Source organism: Meleagris gallopavo, chromosome 1 (genome assembly GCF_000146605.3).
Source record: "Meleagris gallopavo isolate NT-WF06-2002-E0010 breed Aviagen turkey brand Nicholas breeding stock chromosome 1, Turkey_5.1, whole genome shotgun sequence".
In the NCBI taxonomy this organism is placed as follows: Eukaryota; Metazoa; Chordata; class Aves; order Galliformes; family Phasianidae; genus Meleagris; species Meleagris gallopavo.
In genome coordinates this window covers 68,463,571-68,479,917 of record NC_015011.2, presented here as the reverse complement: position 1 = coordinate 68,479,917, position 16,347 = coordinate 68,463,571, and the positions used below count along the sequence as shown (strand labels likewise).

Here is a 16,347-nt window from a genome sequence, read left to right as displayed (position 1 = left end):
AAAGAAAGTGAAAGAAAGGGTATGAGAACTTCAGACATCTGTTCTGGAAGACCAGAACTTTGGAGCAGAAAAGTGTCAGCTGGAAATGTTAGCTGATACCTTTTGTGTCTCTTGGCAATTTCCTTCCCATATATGGTTCATCCTTATTTTATTTCTCTCAAGTTTGACGGCAGTGATAGTGGAGTAGAGTGAGAGGAATTTCAAGCGCTGTCTGGCCTTACTTTGCCAGTATTTTTTTATCTTCTTCGCTGCAGCTTTGGGTTGTAGATGTTTCTGTTTCAGAGTGCTATACAGTCTGGATTTGGGTCTGTCCGAACTAAGGGTTGTCAAGAAAGAGGAGGAGGCAGGGAAATTCAGCTTGAATCTCCAACATGGAGGTATTTGGACTTTTCGGTCAAATTTGTTGAATCTTGTGTGTTCCAACTACTTGATTGCCATTAAAACAGACAGGACTAAGTCACTAAATCTAATCAAAAGTGTTAATGGAACAACTGGTCCTGTGTGTCTCCTATGTTATGATAATATTTTGCTGGCATTTTTCTTCCCCTTGGCAATAGTTTGATGTGGCATCTATAGCAAATATAATTGCCTGCATTGGATCTGGCTAAGTGTTCTTCTGTGGGTTGTTGTTCTCTCCTTTCTAGAGCCTCACTGTTGTGACAAGTCCAGTTCCCAATCAGAACCTAGACATGCAGCCTTATGACCTGAGCATTGACATCTACAGCCGCTATATCTACTGGACCTGTGAAGCTACTAATGTCATCAATGTGACACGCTTGGATGGGAGACCCATGGGAGTGGTGCTCAAAGGAGATCAAGATAGACCCAGGGCCATTGTGGTGAATCCGGAGAAAGGGTAAGTAGCGGGAGTAGTAATATGGCAAAATTCAGGCAGAAGGTTTTAAGAATCAAATCTACTGCTTTCTATTTGTTTGAATAAAAGCAACTGTAACATTTGTTAAAATGTCTTGGTCGTATAGCAAAAATATGAAAAGGTCAATTAAACTGTTTCCCTCTAATCATTACTATCCCAGATATATGTATTTCACCAACCTGCAAGAAAGGTCTCCTAAAATTGAGAGAGCAGCATTGGATGGAACTGAACGAGAGATCCTTTTTTTCAGAGGATTAAGCAAGCCTATAGCCTTAGCTATTGACAGCCAGCTAGGCAAGTTGTTCTGGGCTGATTCAGACCTGCGGAGAATTGAAAGCAGCGACCTTTCAGGTAGAGTAGCACTTTAATTCAGTGATTCATTTGTGTGGGGTGGGTGCGGGGGAATGTAGAAAAAGGTGTTGTCTTTTCCTTCCTGCTATAGACAGTCTGTACTGTGATTCTAATTGCTCCCTCAATTCCCAGCCAGGGAATGTGTATGATTCATCCAACGTGCCTTTACAGTCTTGTGCCTCTATCTATGATTTGCATTATTAATTGTTACACTTGCTATTTACTTCAGTTTCTCACTGCAAGACCTTTGTGTGATTTCCCAATGTTAACTCACAAATAAATTGCAGCAGTGTTGTAAAGGGGAGGGGAGAAGTGTTTTTTTTTTAATAGGCATTGTTTTTGGTGCAGTAATCTGTGAATTGTGAGTTTCTTGTTAATAGAGAAGTCTTTCCAGCCGAGTTAAAGCAGCAGGTGTGCAGATTAATTATGTGTCTGTCCTTTTTGGGACATAATGTGAGAAAAGTAAAGTGAGATTTAACGCTTTTCTGTTCTCAAAAGGCAAAAAAAAGTCCTTCCAGCCATATAATTCTCTTTGCCTACTCCTTAATGTTGGTTATGCTGCTTGTCCACTATGAGTTGTTTTAGCTCTATTTACTATATAAGCAAAACTATAAGCTAGCAGCAACATAGAAAAAGAGAAAAAATAAAAGTATTCTGTTGATATGGAAAGCTGAATTGATCCAGCAAGCAACCAGAACTAGAGCAAGAGAAGAGGCAAAATTGTGCAGTTAGACTAGCTGAGAGAGACACAGACATCTCCTATTTACTAGTTAGATGCAGCTAGTTGCTGGATCATATCAACTGTCTTTTGTGACTCGGATAGTAATTCACTGTAATACGAGTTGGCTGAACACATACCTACCCATCTCTTTATGATGTGTTGGGATATAAATCCCCTCATATTACTGCCTGTGGGTGTCAGCGGCAGAATTTCTACTTCCCCTGAAGTAGGTTCAGCTCCAGTCTGAATAACAAACTTTTTCTGAGTGTTATTCAGCTATCACTGAATACATAAGGAAATAAGGATGTACTTTGCAATCAGGGAGCGAAGTTGAAAACCTAGCCAGATGTTGGTAGTTTAGAGTATTCCATGGATACCTTCATTCAAAGTGGAGGCATGCAATCCCACTGACACCAGTGTGGCTTTCAGACTTTTGTTAAGTTGCAAGAATAAGCTTTTGTTTTGGAAAATGTTTCAGTATTTCATGTTTGTTGGTTTAGCAAAAGATTACTTTTTTTTTTTTTTTCCCCTAGTGATTTGCATGATATGTCACTGGGAGGTTCAAGATCGCTTATGAACTGTGATACCCTGATTATTTTATTTGTGTTTTAAAACACAAGGCATAAGCTGACCTCAGGATACCTCATCTTGTCCCACTTCTGCTCAAGCGGGATCACCCAGAGCAGGTTGTCTAGGCCTACATCCACCTGGCTTTTGAACATCTCACAGGAGGGCATTCCACAGCCTCTGTGGAAGGTTGCCTCTGTGCCAGAGCTCCAGCACCCACACAGCACAGAATTGCTTCCTGGAGTTCAAAAGGAACCTCCTGTGTGCCAATTTGTGCCCATTATCTCTGATCCTGGCACTGAGCACCACTGAAAAGAGCCTAATTCTTTCCTCCGTGCACTGTCCCTTCAAGCAGTACAACCATCTGGTGGTATATCAGCCATTTCCCCCATGGTTGTTTTGTTTAAAGATCACTGTTGGATTACTGATGTCATGAAATAAGAGCTCCTCATTTTGATGAACTTAATGAAAAATCTTTCCAAAACCCTTCTTGCTTTTTTGGCTTCTGCACCACAAATAGATTGCTATAATCATCACAATAAATTGCTAACTGCTGAGATGCATTCCTGCACTTAGGAATGCTGATTAATAGAGTCTTTTGACTGGCAAAGTAATTTTTTGCATGTGTTATCTTCTTTAAAACGTGCACAATCTCCTGCTATGCTGACTCCGTAGATGCCAGTACTCATAAAGAGAATGAGAAATAGAATGCCTTCATGTTATGCAGCCCTTCTTTTACTCACTGTCCTTTGGGCATTCAGCTAGGTATCAGTTGTATTGCCCAAATCGGAGTTCCTACTGAAGCTTCCTCACATCCTACTGAAGATTCCTCACATAGTTAAGGGTTGTTTACAAAAAGATGACTGAAATTAGCTTCTGACCATGGAAACTATTTGGAAATTAGTTTTTTTTTTATTCCAGAATAATTTGTGTGATTTGGAAATATCTAATGATTCTAGAATTAAGTCATTTTTATTTGGAAATAGAATGTACTAAGGGTGTGTCCTGATTTTTGTATTTATTTGTTTGTTTGTAAGTCTTTAAAGGTATTGCTGGAAAGAGAAGAGTGATGCCAGGAGACAAAACTCGTAATAACATCTCCCTTTCACCTGACATTCCTAATAAAGGGGGCTAGCATCTGGATGAGACAAGTTCAGATACTCTTGTTGGTTTATGGAAGGAGAGATATCAGTGTCTCAGTTTATTCAGAAATAATCAGCTACATGGTCACAAATGTTAAAAAGAAAGTTTAAAACAGTAATATAGAGAAAATTTTAAGCTTCAGAGCTTTAGGAGCATTTTGCAAAATGCCATGTTGATTTACATGAGCATAGTAGAGCAGGGTATGTGCAGACTCCATTTGGGTAGGTCAAGGTCTTAGTTTAAATTATATTTTTTTCTGTCTTCTTTGCATATTCCCCACTTGCCACTTAGTTTTCCTTCTCTTAAAGATGCAGGTTGCTGTTTCTAACCTTTTCCCTATAAGATGACTCATATTCATGAGGGCTAATAGACTGTTGCAGATCTTCAGTTTGCCTTGCATCACTCGGGCTATTAATTTCTTCATCAGTCTGGATTCCTTGAGAATACATCAATGTTATTTCTTAATCAGATCATTGCTGGTGTTATTCCAAATTGGTGAATGAGAGCCCTGTGAAGCTGAGGATTAAAATCTCCATGATCTGCTTAAGATGTTACCATTTGATAAATGCTTAAAAGTTCCATATGCATTTAGTACAATTGAGATAAATACATTTTTTGTAGCTTAATTTGTTTGCAGTTCCTGGCATACTGTTGATTAAAGTTTTCAACAAGCCGAAGATAGAAGGATAGAACCTGAGAAAATTATAAAATCATAAAATAGGTGTATTTTGTCCCATAACAGTATACTGTATGACTATGGTACAGATATCATATAACTTTTCTGTGGTATTCAGTTATACTAGTATATTTTTACAGGAAAAAATATTACAACTTGTTGAAAATTATATTGTGGAAGAACATCAGCAAAACTATTATCTGCTATATTAAAAATAAAGATAAGCATAGCAGTGAACTCAGATACCTGAAAACAACAGGATTTGGATGTGTATTTTCAAGCTCTGGTCTAATTTTGAACTGTGTAATATTGTTATGGCATTTCAAAATTGAAGCAAAATCCATATGCTTGTGAGTAATTTTGTGCTCAGAGTCTGATAAACCTTACTGAATATTTGAGTGTTAATGACCATATGACCATTGCATGTGAGTTATGAAGCCTTCACCATCTTTGGGCAACGTTACTTCTGAAACTGTTGTGGGCTGTCTTCTGTTGATATGGACTGTAACCCATGTGTAATCTAGCATAAAAGTCAGCAAATACTTTCAGAGGCATCAAGATTCTTGACTGGTGCTGATGTTTGCTGAGGAACTGAAGAAAGTAAGTCTCCATTAGAAAGAATGGAATGTTCTTAATTCAGCACAAAAACATTTGTGAAGATAATGTAGTTGAAATAAAAGAATATGAAGAAGTCAAAAGTCAAATGTTTACCTTAATCCCATAATTTGTGTGAAAAGCACTAATTACTTTGTCTTCACTTGTATTTTATCTTTCATTTGTTAACTCAAGTTAATAATGTCTTCTTATTCCCTGCTGAATGCCAAGACAAAGCAGTTTAAAAAAGAATAGATGAATGAAAAGAAATAACAATTACCATCGCACTAATAAAAGGCTGAATGGTCTCATGAGAGTTGGGCCCCCAACTCCATATAGTTTCTAAATACAGAAAATGTATCTGAAGCGCAAGAACTTCTTTTGATGAAAATAATTTAAAGGAAAGATCATGTGTCTGCAAAGCATCAGTCTTACATCAGAGGACCCAAGATTGCATATATTTTTATAGTTGGCTTTAACTAGTAGTGTAAAAGTAGTAGAAAATGATGATGTAAACATTATAGAAAATATTTGTGATAGTATTTTGGCTGATTCCAGATGAGCTAAACCGCTCTTTTCCTTCTGCAGGTGCTAACCGAGTTGTTTTGGAAGATTCCAATATCTTGCAACCTGTAGGACTAACTGTATTTGAGAACTGGCTGTATTGGATTGACAGACAACAGCAGATGATTGAAAAGATTGATATGACTGGTCGAGAAGGACGTACAAAGGTCCAAGCTCGTATTGCACAACTCAGTGACATTCATGCTGTGAAAGAGCTTAACGTTCAGGAATACAGTAAGTACAATTCCTATTTACAAGTGAAAACAGTGCCTGTGGGACTAAAGGCAGGTAATGACTAAGAGAGGTGAAGCCTACTTTTCCTTATCACTGATCAGCATCAGTGTGAATCAAAGGGGCCAGAAGTATCATTCCATCTGTTACATTGCTAGAATGGTATTGTTTGCCTCCTTAGTGTGGTTGGCAATAGACATGCAAAGTATTACAAATCCAGCATTATATTTTGTTGCTCTGACAACTTTGTTGTTACTTCCATCAATCCCACAAGTACCTGGGATTTGAATGTATATAGGCACAGTGGGAATATTCTGTAACTCCTAGTAGAGGATTTTCTGGATTATGGATGTGGCAGACTGCTGACACAGAGTATCAAAGCTGTCACTATTAGGACTTTACTCCTTCTGGAATTCTGAGGGCTCTGAGGGCCCTTTACTAGCTGTAAATATTTCAGTGGACTAGCTACCTTGCCTGCACAGCCTTGAAAGAAAAGTGAAAAAATTTTTGTTAATGTCAGTTCATATTGAAACTAAATGGTGGACACTGCATTACACAAAGGAAGTGTGTATTAAATAACAATTTGTGCTTAATATGCCTGGACTTCAAAAAGTTTTCTGCTTACCAGGATTTAGCTTTCTCTGCACGTACTCACTTGAAGGGAGCAGTAGAGCTGCTGTTTTCATAGACAAAATAGGCCTGGTTAATAGGCTGTGGAGTATGCCTTCAAGACATCCAAAGATGTCTGGGGATGTTTAATTAAAGCATCAGTGCAGACTACTACTAGTTTTGTTTGCTATTAATCTCAGTAAATCTGTCAGGAGTTCCAAGGAAAGTATGTTGTCTCTATTAAAGATTAAAATGAAGAGACATATTTATCTAGAGCATGTTAATTTGAGTTTTGGAGATAGTGTGAAAGCTTCAGAGTTCATTAATTAAAAAGGTTTCCTTTTTTTTAATGGTTTTTGATAGGAAAAAATTAAAGAAGTATAGAACCCAAGGCACCTTTTTATTACTAACGTTGCTCTTTTTGCTGAAGAGCTTATTCTACCTCACACAAGAGCAAATGGTTTGAGTATTGTTTACTAGCTTAAAAGGCCATATGGTGTAATTCTCAGTGTTTTAGGTCACAGATAAATAATTATTTGTGTAAAGGAAAATAATACAATGAATCACAACTTTTTCAGAGTTGATTTTAGAAATGCCTCCCGCATTGAGAAGGGAGTAATGAAGAAAATCCTGTGAGATCACTGAAAGATTTGAAAAGAGGTGGGGATTTCTTGTCACAGGACTTACCGAATTATTAGAAAGTAAATCTGAATTGGCTTTTTCCAGAGTCCACCAATTACTGTAGGGTACCTGAAGTAGAGGAAATTGAAAAGGAGCAGCGAATAAAACAACACTATCTCCATGTACTTATCCCCGCAAGTGTGATTGCAGTTGTACTTCCTATTTGTCTTATTCTTAAAATCACAGGACAGCACCCTTGTTCTCAAGACAATGGTGGTTGCTCACACATTTGCATTGTGAAGGGCGATGGCACCACACGCTGCTCTTGTCCAGTCCACCTTGTTTTGCTGCAGGATGAGCTGTCCTGTGGAGGTAAGTCCTTCCCATGCTCTGGGTTGCTGAGCTTGCAGCTTTTGGGTGGGGAGGTCTCTGGTTTAGGGTCAGCTTCTGAGCAGAAATAATATGATAGTGTTGTAACATGTTTTTACATGTTCACCTCTTTGCCTCAGTCCAATGAGCTAAATCTGCAAGTTTTGAGGAGTAAAAGGATAGGACAATTTCATTAGCTGACTATAGAATAAGGATCTCTGTTTACGCTTTCTACTTAAGTCAATTGAATTATTTCAATTTGATTTTTTTTATTATACAATTTTTTATTACTTTTTGTATCACTGTGCATGTTCTTGTTTTTCAGCTAATGGTAAGCTCTCACGTTCTGCTGTGTTCCGCCCCATCTACTGTCTGTGCCATTTAATTCTTCCTTTCTTTCCTCCTGAAATTCACCACCTCTTTCTGAACTGCAACCTCAGAAGGGCAAGTTGCCTCCTCCATGGTGACATGACCACAGTAGCTTATGTGCTGGTGCCTCCAAGGTTGTGTTTGAAATGGGGGATAGGAAAGGCACTTTGGTACTTCAGTCCCTTTGTGCCAACATACTGAATGAGTTTATTATGCAATCTTCTTGGCATCAAGGCAACGTGCGGTCTCACAATGGAACAAGAGCTAACATAATCCAGATATTTTCTCAAGTTTAATAAAAGAGCAAGTTTAATACCAGGCCAAAAAGGAAAGAGGAAGAAAGGGGGAATTAAAAAAAAAGGGTGGAGGGAGGAATACATACTTGCTTACTGCCTGAGATTAACAGTTACAGTAGTGAATGTTAAATAACAGCTAACAGCTGTGTTGAGAAAGCAAGAAGACTAGATGGAGCAGTTTCTTGTCATTTTAGAATTTTGACTCAACAGAGCTGTCGAGGCGCATAACTAGACATTGAGTCACAGCACATCCATCTGCAGCACATTACATCCTCTTAATGTTTTCTATGCAATGCCTGTTGAGCATTAAGACAGTGAACAATCAACTGTGTATGCAGTGGTGCTGCAGGGGAGGGGGAATAGAGGAAAAGTATGTTGACTTTAAAAAAAGACTTTTGGAGATCTATGGGGAAGGATAAAAGAGGCTGAGGTGGGAAGAAAAGAATTGTGTTTTTAGTGTTCATGTTTCTCTGTTCTTCTTCTTTGTCTAATGAGAATCCATTGACATAAACTTGCATCTGTCACGCAAGACTCAAGACCTGCTCAAACGATTATAGAGACAGAGGGGGGGGAATCACCTCATGATGCTGCATGTTTACCAGCTTTTGATATCAAAGCAGCTAAGTTATTCTTGTCCTTAACTGTTGTGATCTTCTGATTGTTCACCTGAATTTTTACTTTTTGTTTGTTTGCTTGATTTTTAAAGAACCTCCAACATGCTCCCCTCAGCAATTCACCTGTTTCACAGGTGAGATTGACTGCATCCCAGTGGCCTGGCGCTGTGATGGTTTCACTGAATGTGAAGACCACAGTGATGAAAAAAACTGCCCAGTGTGCTCAGACACCCAGTTTCAGTGTGAAAGTGGACAGTGCATAGACAGTGCCCTCCGGTGCAATGGAGAAGCAAATTGCCAGGACAACTCAGATGAGAAGAACTGCGAAGGTACAGAGGATCTTTCAAAGTATGATAGAAACAAAGCTGCACAGAGGATGCTATGAAAGTTATCAAAGCTAATGTAGAGTATAGAATTCCAAAGGATTTGAATTTCTGCTGTTAAGTCACAGGTTTATTGAGTGGGAAATTATTTCACAGCTCCATTCCTTCGTTTTTCCACCTGCTCATGTCCTGCACAGTGGTTTAAGCTATGTTTGTGGAAAGTACTCTTAAAAAATTGTATGTTTCAAGCTCTGAAACCTGGTAACTTTGCAGTAAACTTCTTTCAGTAAGTGGGAGTGAGAGACAGATGAGATTCCTGGAGATGTCCACTTCAGAGTTCAGTAAGAGAGAGCAGTTAAGCTATACTTATGGAGAGAAGTGCTATTACCAACACAATGAGAATTAGGGAATTTTTGTTGCTGTATTGGAAGGGGCAGGTTATGCTGAAGGAGTCTGTACTACCCTAGTACTATATCAAGTGAAACATTAGAATACTTAACCTTCTTTTCCTCATTGCACAAGTAGTAAGGAATTGTAGGGACAACTTATAAGCTTGAATGGATGCCTCTTCCATATATTCTTTCAGTACAGTTTCTTTGAAGAGACTGTCTAAGAGTCTTTGAATCAAGGATGAATTTCTTTCCAAAAGATATGCTCCAGCTCAAACAAAAAAAATATACAAACAGATGCAGAAGTTCCTCTGTGATGAAGGATGATTTTTAGGCAGACACATGCTGACATCTGAAAATGCTTCGTGCAGGTTAGTTTCCCAGTTACCATCCAGTGACTAGAGATATCAAAACAAGGGCTGTTTATCATCTTCAAAATGTCCCTGTTATTCAGAGTATTCAGGTTGAGTGCAGCTCAGAAAAGCCTATAGTTTAACTTCTTAATTCAACTGAAATCAGAAAGAATTTAAAATTTATGTGAAACAGGGAGCAAAACTATGTGTAAACAGCAGCAGCCAGTACTTTCTCTGCAGCACCTTTTTTCCCAAAGCAGTAGTTTATGTTTTTGAGTGTAATGGCAAAGATCCAGATTTGTCTTCTGTCTTTCATTTCAGTTTTAAAACATAATGTCAAGTGAAATACATTGTCGTATGATCAAGGAGTCTTCTATTTCACAAGAAGGCACAAAGGCATTGATAAACCACATTTATCTTTCTTAAACAATTTTAACATTATGGTTTGGCAGATTTATTTTTAATAACTTAATTATTCTTGCTTATATTATAGTATATGTTTAGAGTAAAGTAATTAAAGTCATTTTGCCATAACCATGTCCTGTAATAAGTACCTACGTCCTCAATGGCCTTCTGCATCTGACTTGTGTCAGTTGAGGTGACTCTTCCTTGGAGGGTCCAGAGTTTTTTTTCTTTTTTGCATGCTTAGCATGAGGGACTTTTATATGCCACTCACTGCTTCAAGAAACGAAGGTAACAGCAGACTAAGCTCTATCAAGATATTCCTGATTGTATGCTTTGGTATTTACTTTCCTTAATCATTTTAAAGAGTAGAAGTCTTTGATACTGACTCTTGGTTTGTGGGGTTGTTCTCTTCCCAGTGCTTTGTTTAACTAATCAGTTCCGGTGTGCCAGCGGGCAGTGCATTGGTAAAAGCAAGAAATGTGATCACAACCTGGACTGTAGTGACAGCTCAGATGAGCAAGGATGCTGTAAGTACAAAACCTGAGACTTGATTGCATTATCCGAAATTTATTTCTTACCTTCTCAATGAGTTAATTTTAATCTGAATTGTACCCAAAATGGATGTTGTTATGCAATTAATGCATAAGTGTAGTAGAATAGGAATCAAAGATGTAACTAGTATTTTGAATTAATCCTTTCTGAGGCAGAACAGGCTGGTTAAATTTTGCACATAACTCTGTAAAGTTTTAAAAGAAATGACAGGCTTGTTTTATTATAATGAGTTTGTATGCTGAGAAAGTGCAGTATTAAAAATCTTTTTCTATCAGTGTGAAGCTTTTATATAAAACTATTTTGCTTCATGATTTTCCCGTACAAGGATTAGTAGCAGGTGCTTTTATAATCAGGTCAGCACTCTGTTTACAGACTAAGCCTTCTAAAATTTCCTTGGCATCTTAAAAAAAAAAATGTAATTTTGAGCTTGATTTATGATCTGTAACATGATACATACTATCTTGAAATCTCCAGGATTCTGCAAGAAAAACACTGCCTTTAAAATTCCAGCTTGAAAGTTCATTTTCACTGTTGGTGTTTCGAAAGAAATTGTAAATAGGTGACATCTTTTCTTGTGTTGGAGATCTGTATATCACAGGTGACACATGACTTGAAAATGCAAGGCCTTGATCTTAAGAAGGAGTAATAAGAGATGTGCTATCATGTTAGAAAGTTATTAGCAACTTTATCACAGACATATGTTATTATCTTTTTTATGGTTCAGAAATTTTTTGGTTTTAGGATATAAAATCCCCCTGGAATAAAGTTGCATTGGTCACTATCCTTCTTCCAGTATGATCATAAGTCTGTTTACTAATCACTGTAGACTGTGACAGGTTGGTTAAAGTGTGGAATTGGTTTTTGAAGGGGAAGGATATATGTTGAGGAAAAGGCTTTCTATAATGGCTAAGATGTAAAATACCAACTAGAACAGGAATATTCTTTTAAGCCTGCTTTTCTTGTCAAATTCATTGAGGATAGGCAGGGAGTTGTCATTTATTCCCATAAGTATCATTGCTTAGAACTGGTATTGTAGGGAAAGCTGATCATTTTAGCTGTTGAATAATTACTTTGGATACAGATTCCTTACAAAGTAGCACTTCTAAAGCTGATGTGAAGATGTATCTGTAACATTTAGTGTGGGATCGATGTAGAATGGGTTAGGTAATTAAATAAATAGCAGCAAACCCAAAATTCATTACTGATATCATCTCTACTCTTCAGCGTAAGTGAATGTTACACAGTTGAGAACAGGGAATGCCAATCTGTTAAGCTGACTGATAATCTAGGTGTTGTGTGACAAAGTGAAGCACAAGTAGTTGTCACTGTTATTATTGGTAGCACAGTACAATCTGAGGTCCTGGCTGCAGGTCTTGTTTACCTAGCTCAAAGGGTAGCAAGTTCAGTACCTGGTTTACAAGGCCCCCCCCTGCACATGGGTATACTTGCTCATCTTCTGGCATCTCATTCTAAAACCTCTGCACATGTGGAACTATTCGTGTGCGCAGGTGGCCCTACTGGCTTCCTGGAACAGACCTGTTCACATGTGTGTTTGTTCCTAACATAAATTCATTTGAAAGCTGATATCTGCCTATGGAAGTGGAGGCTGTTGAATGATATCGTGAAAACTGATGTTGATATATGAAGCTGCTGGATTAGGTTCTACAGTATAATTTTACTTTTTCCTTCTAGACACTACAGAGGAGCCTGCGCCACAGCCCAACAACACAATAGGCTCCATCATTGGTGTAATCCTCACACTTTTTGTGGTTGGAGCAATGTATTTCATTTGCCAGAGGGTGCTGTGCCCACGCATGAAGGGAGATGGAGAAACAATGACCAATGATTATGTGGTACATGGACCAGCCTCTGTACCTCTTGGTTATGTGCCTCACCCAAGCTCTTTGTCAGGGTCTCTTCCTGGTGAGTAAACAGCATGTTCCTTTTTTTGCTCTTTGACCTTGCATAGTTATAGCTGAGGATACTGTGCATGTATGCACAGGAGACATTGATTCCAGAAGCATAATTCTTCATGCTAGGCCACTGAGAGTCAGGACAGTTGAGGATTGTTGCTGTCCATTGCAATAAATTTCTATTTTTTCCATGCCACTCACAAGCATTCAGATTCTTAGCAGAACCATAAGTTCAAATAAATATACATACCATGGGAGTTCTCTTTTTTGCTGCAAAAGAAGTCTCTTTTTATGACATTGGCGAGGTGTTGTGACAGATCATGGTAAAGTACATGGAGGTATATTCATAAGACTTTGTTTAAAGATTGCATAATTATTAGATTTGTAGACTAGATCTTTATACTTGTGAAACTTCTTGTAAAGTCAGAAATGACCAGCAATAACTGGTTTCATCTTATTTCATTATTTGATAATGAAGTTTCTCATACCAATTCACATGCATGATACTACCGCTGATGAAAAAATAAGATTTGGCTGCAACATTGTACTTCATTTGTATGCATTTCTTTTGTATGTGTTGATTAAATATGAACTGTAACTTGTGGTTCTGGATCCAGCGGGTTGCAGTTAGGACATAGGTGTTTTTGAGGCTAATACAGGGTTACAAGAGTTCACCAAATTTCTTTACTTTCTGTTGTAACCTGCTTTCGTTATAGAGTGTTTAAGGAGAATTTGCATTATTTCAAGCACAATTACATACCTGTCTGTTTTCCATTTGGACTCTATGGAAGCATGATTCAGTCCAGCAGCAAAATCTTACTTAGCTGTGTAGAAATAAAAGAACAAACCCTCTCTTCTTCTGCTCGAATTTCAGTTGCTTAGTTGTTGTGGTCGGAGTCAGTTTTGTGTTTTATTCCAAGACATAGAAATAATGCCTGAATGCCTGTTCTCTCAAGTCATTTACAGATGTTCACGTAAAAGGAATCTGGTTCTCTTCATGCAGCTTTAGTGCAGCCAAGTGCCAGATCCTGCAGTTCAGTAGTTGATACACAAAACCAACATGCTTATCCCCTGACAGTCTTCATTCTGTTTCTCAATCAAAGAGCACTGAATTTGCTCTTAATACTGAAAAGATTAGTTTTGCTTTTAGGAGTTGCACTGATACCGCTGTTATCTTCCCAGCTTTTTTTCTTTAATCTTTCTTTTCTCTGTTTGCTTTGAAGAATTGAATATTGACATACATATTTGCTCTTCTTTAGGGATGTCTCGAGGAAAATCTATGATCAGCTCCCTCAGCATTATGGGAGGGAGCAGTGGGCCACCCTATGACAGGGCCCATGTCACTGGAGCATCTTCCAGTAGTTCTTCAAGTACTAAAGGCACTTACTTTCCTCCAGTAAGTTATTCTGTTATTCATAGATCTTTACTAACTTTCAGAGAGGTTCCTGGAGATAATTTGTTTACAGATTCATGCTTTGTTTTACCTTTCTAGAATAAAAGATTTGTTTGAATATGGAGTGAGTGATTTTGGAAGGAAAGAGAAGGGAGAAGAGGTTGTCTCTTTCTAAAACAATATAGGAGTTTTATACTAATTTTTAAAGCTTTATAGAGATTTACTACCAGAAAAAAAATTGTGTTAGATTAAATATCAGGAGAGATGAAAAAAGCAGAGTAAATGTTGAGCAACTCTGGCAGAGTGATCTCCATTACACTCTATCAAGTGCCTCTGGAGAAAATGCCATAGTTGGAGTCTCCACAGGCTCTTGAATTAATTAAAATGAAGTTTTCTCTCACGTTCCAAAGCAAACAAGTGTCTTTCAACTTCATAACATTCCTATAGACATAAAACAGAAAAGTACTGTATTAGATGCTATATGAAAGCTTTAGAGGGTTCAGTATCTACTTAATTTTAACATCTGGTAGTTGTTTTAGCAATTGTATATGAAGTCCACAAGCCACTACTGTATATTAGAGTTACAACTTGGTCAGCAGAAATTAAAATCTTCAACTGTCTGTTATGCAGTTCTGAAAATAACTAATCTTTTTATATCCTGAAATTGACCAAAATTCCGTTTATGCAGTAAGGGTATGACAGTGTAGAGAACAAATGCTTGCCTTGGTCAGCGAACTACAAATATTCTAAAACAGCTTAGTGCTTAAGGCCTACAAGCTAGCAAGGGTAGACATCTGCTGGTTTCCCTAGGGCAGTGATATCACTAGTGACTATGTTGTACTGAACAGCTAGCTTAAACTTTCCTTTTCAGCACTGTGTATGTCAAAATACACAGCAGTCAACAGCAGTCAACATTTCTGAGAATAGCTTAGTATCTTCTATGGGAATGATAACAAGCAGGATTTCCAGCATCTATTAAAGAACTGGAGAATAAACAAAAGAAGAGTTCTCTTTTTTGGGAGGGACTATGCATATAGTTCTTCAAGTAAGAATACTAAAAAGAAAATTTGTAACACTGGTGTTTTCTTGATCCAGATTCTGTCTTGGTTTCAACTGGGAAAGAGTTATTTTCTTTGGAGTGTCTGGTATGATGCTGTGTTGGTTCTAGGAGAAAAACAATGTTGTATCACACTAGTGTTTATAGCTGCAGCTAAGCAGTGTTTTATAGAGCCAAAACCATTTGCAGCGAAGGGTCCAAGATCTGGGAGGGAACAGAATTAGGACAGCTGACATAAACTGGTCAAAGGGATATTCCATACCATATGACATCAAGTGGAAGGAATTTTGAAGGGAGAGGGAGTTCATTGCTCTCTTTCTCTGGTCAGGGGGCTATCTGGGCATTGGTCATTGGGTGGAGAGCAATTACTTACGTATCTCTTGTTTTATACATTTATAAATATGTATAGTTGTAACTATTATTACTTTCCTTTTCTCTATTTTAGTAAGTAGTTTTATCTCAACCTACAAGTTCTACTTTGTTTTTTGGATTCTCTCCCTCATCCCAGTGGGAAGGAGCAGGAGTGAGTGTCCAACTGTGTGGTGCTGAGCCAACAATCAGGTTAAACCACAGCAGCATTCATATGTTAACTGCAACTTTTTTTCTTAATTTTTTCTTAGATTTTGAACCCACCACCATCACCAGCTACTGAGCGTTCACATTATACAATGGAATTCGGTTATTCTTCAAACAGCCCATCCACTCATAGATCTTACAGGTAATTATTATTACAATAGCATCTGTCAGGATCAAAGCAGTTAGTGTAGAAATGTAGAATAAAGACATACCCTGCTCCATAAGAATTGTAATCAAAGGCCTTAATGCTGCAAGTGCTAAAACAGATGCTTAAATTGTTTCGCATGTATCATGTCACTGAAGCATATGTTTAAGTGTAGCATAATTTGAGGTTAATCATACAGTGAGTGGGTTAGTGGTACGTCTCTTGAGTATATTTGCTTTAGGGGGAATAACAACGCTAATTCTTGTCACCATAGTAGTTAAATGCTGACTCGGTATCATGATAACTTACAGCCAAAAATATGTACACTGGAATGAACCCTGCCATAAATAATAACCCTGTTGTAAATAATTTGTTATGTAATTATAAAAAATGGTAGTCAAACACATATAGGAGGAAAGTTGGCAATAAAAAGGCTAGTATTTCACAAGTAAGATCATATTAATGGTCTAGATAAATCACAAGAATATATCAAATTAGATTTTAATATTAATATCTGAATGAGGTTGCTAATCTCTTGCTTATTTTCTCTAGTATTTGAAACATGAAAGCTTTATCTTCATTTTTTGAACACATCCTTCTCACCTTCCTTTAGAGTTCATTATCATTTTATAACTAGTTACA

The 16,347-nt window shown here is 37.6% G+C and overlaps 1 protein-coding gene across 2 annotated transcripts in view; it reads left to right on the top strand.

The window, feature by feature from the left end:
- LRP6 (LDL receptor related protein 6) overlaps positions 1-16,347 on the top strand; it is a 119,926-nt gene that overhangs the window by 95,808 nt on the left and 7,771 nt on the right. For both annotated transcript variants that reach the window (XM_031555400.1, XM_010716104.3), the window contains 9 exons: positions 645-856; positions 1,035-1,225; positions 5,515-5,724; positions 7,198-7,323; positions 8,692-8,928; positions 10,486-10,596; positions 12,314-12,544; positions 13,794-13,930; positions 15,605-15,702. In XM_031555400.1, the coding sequence (XP_031411260.1) occupies positions 645-856; positions 1,035-1,225; positions 5,515-5,724; positions 7,198-7,323; positions 8,692-8,928; positions 10,486-10,596; positions 12,314-12,544; positions 13,794-13,930; positions 15,605-15,702 (1,553 nt within the window). The remainder of the gene's footprint in view (positions 1-644; positions 857-1,034; positions 1,226-5,514; positions 5,725-7,197; positions 7,324-8,691; positions 8,929-10,485; positions 10,597-12,313; positions 12,545-13,793; positions 13,931-15,604; positions 15,703-16,347) is intronic.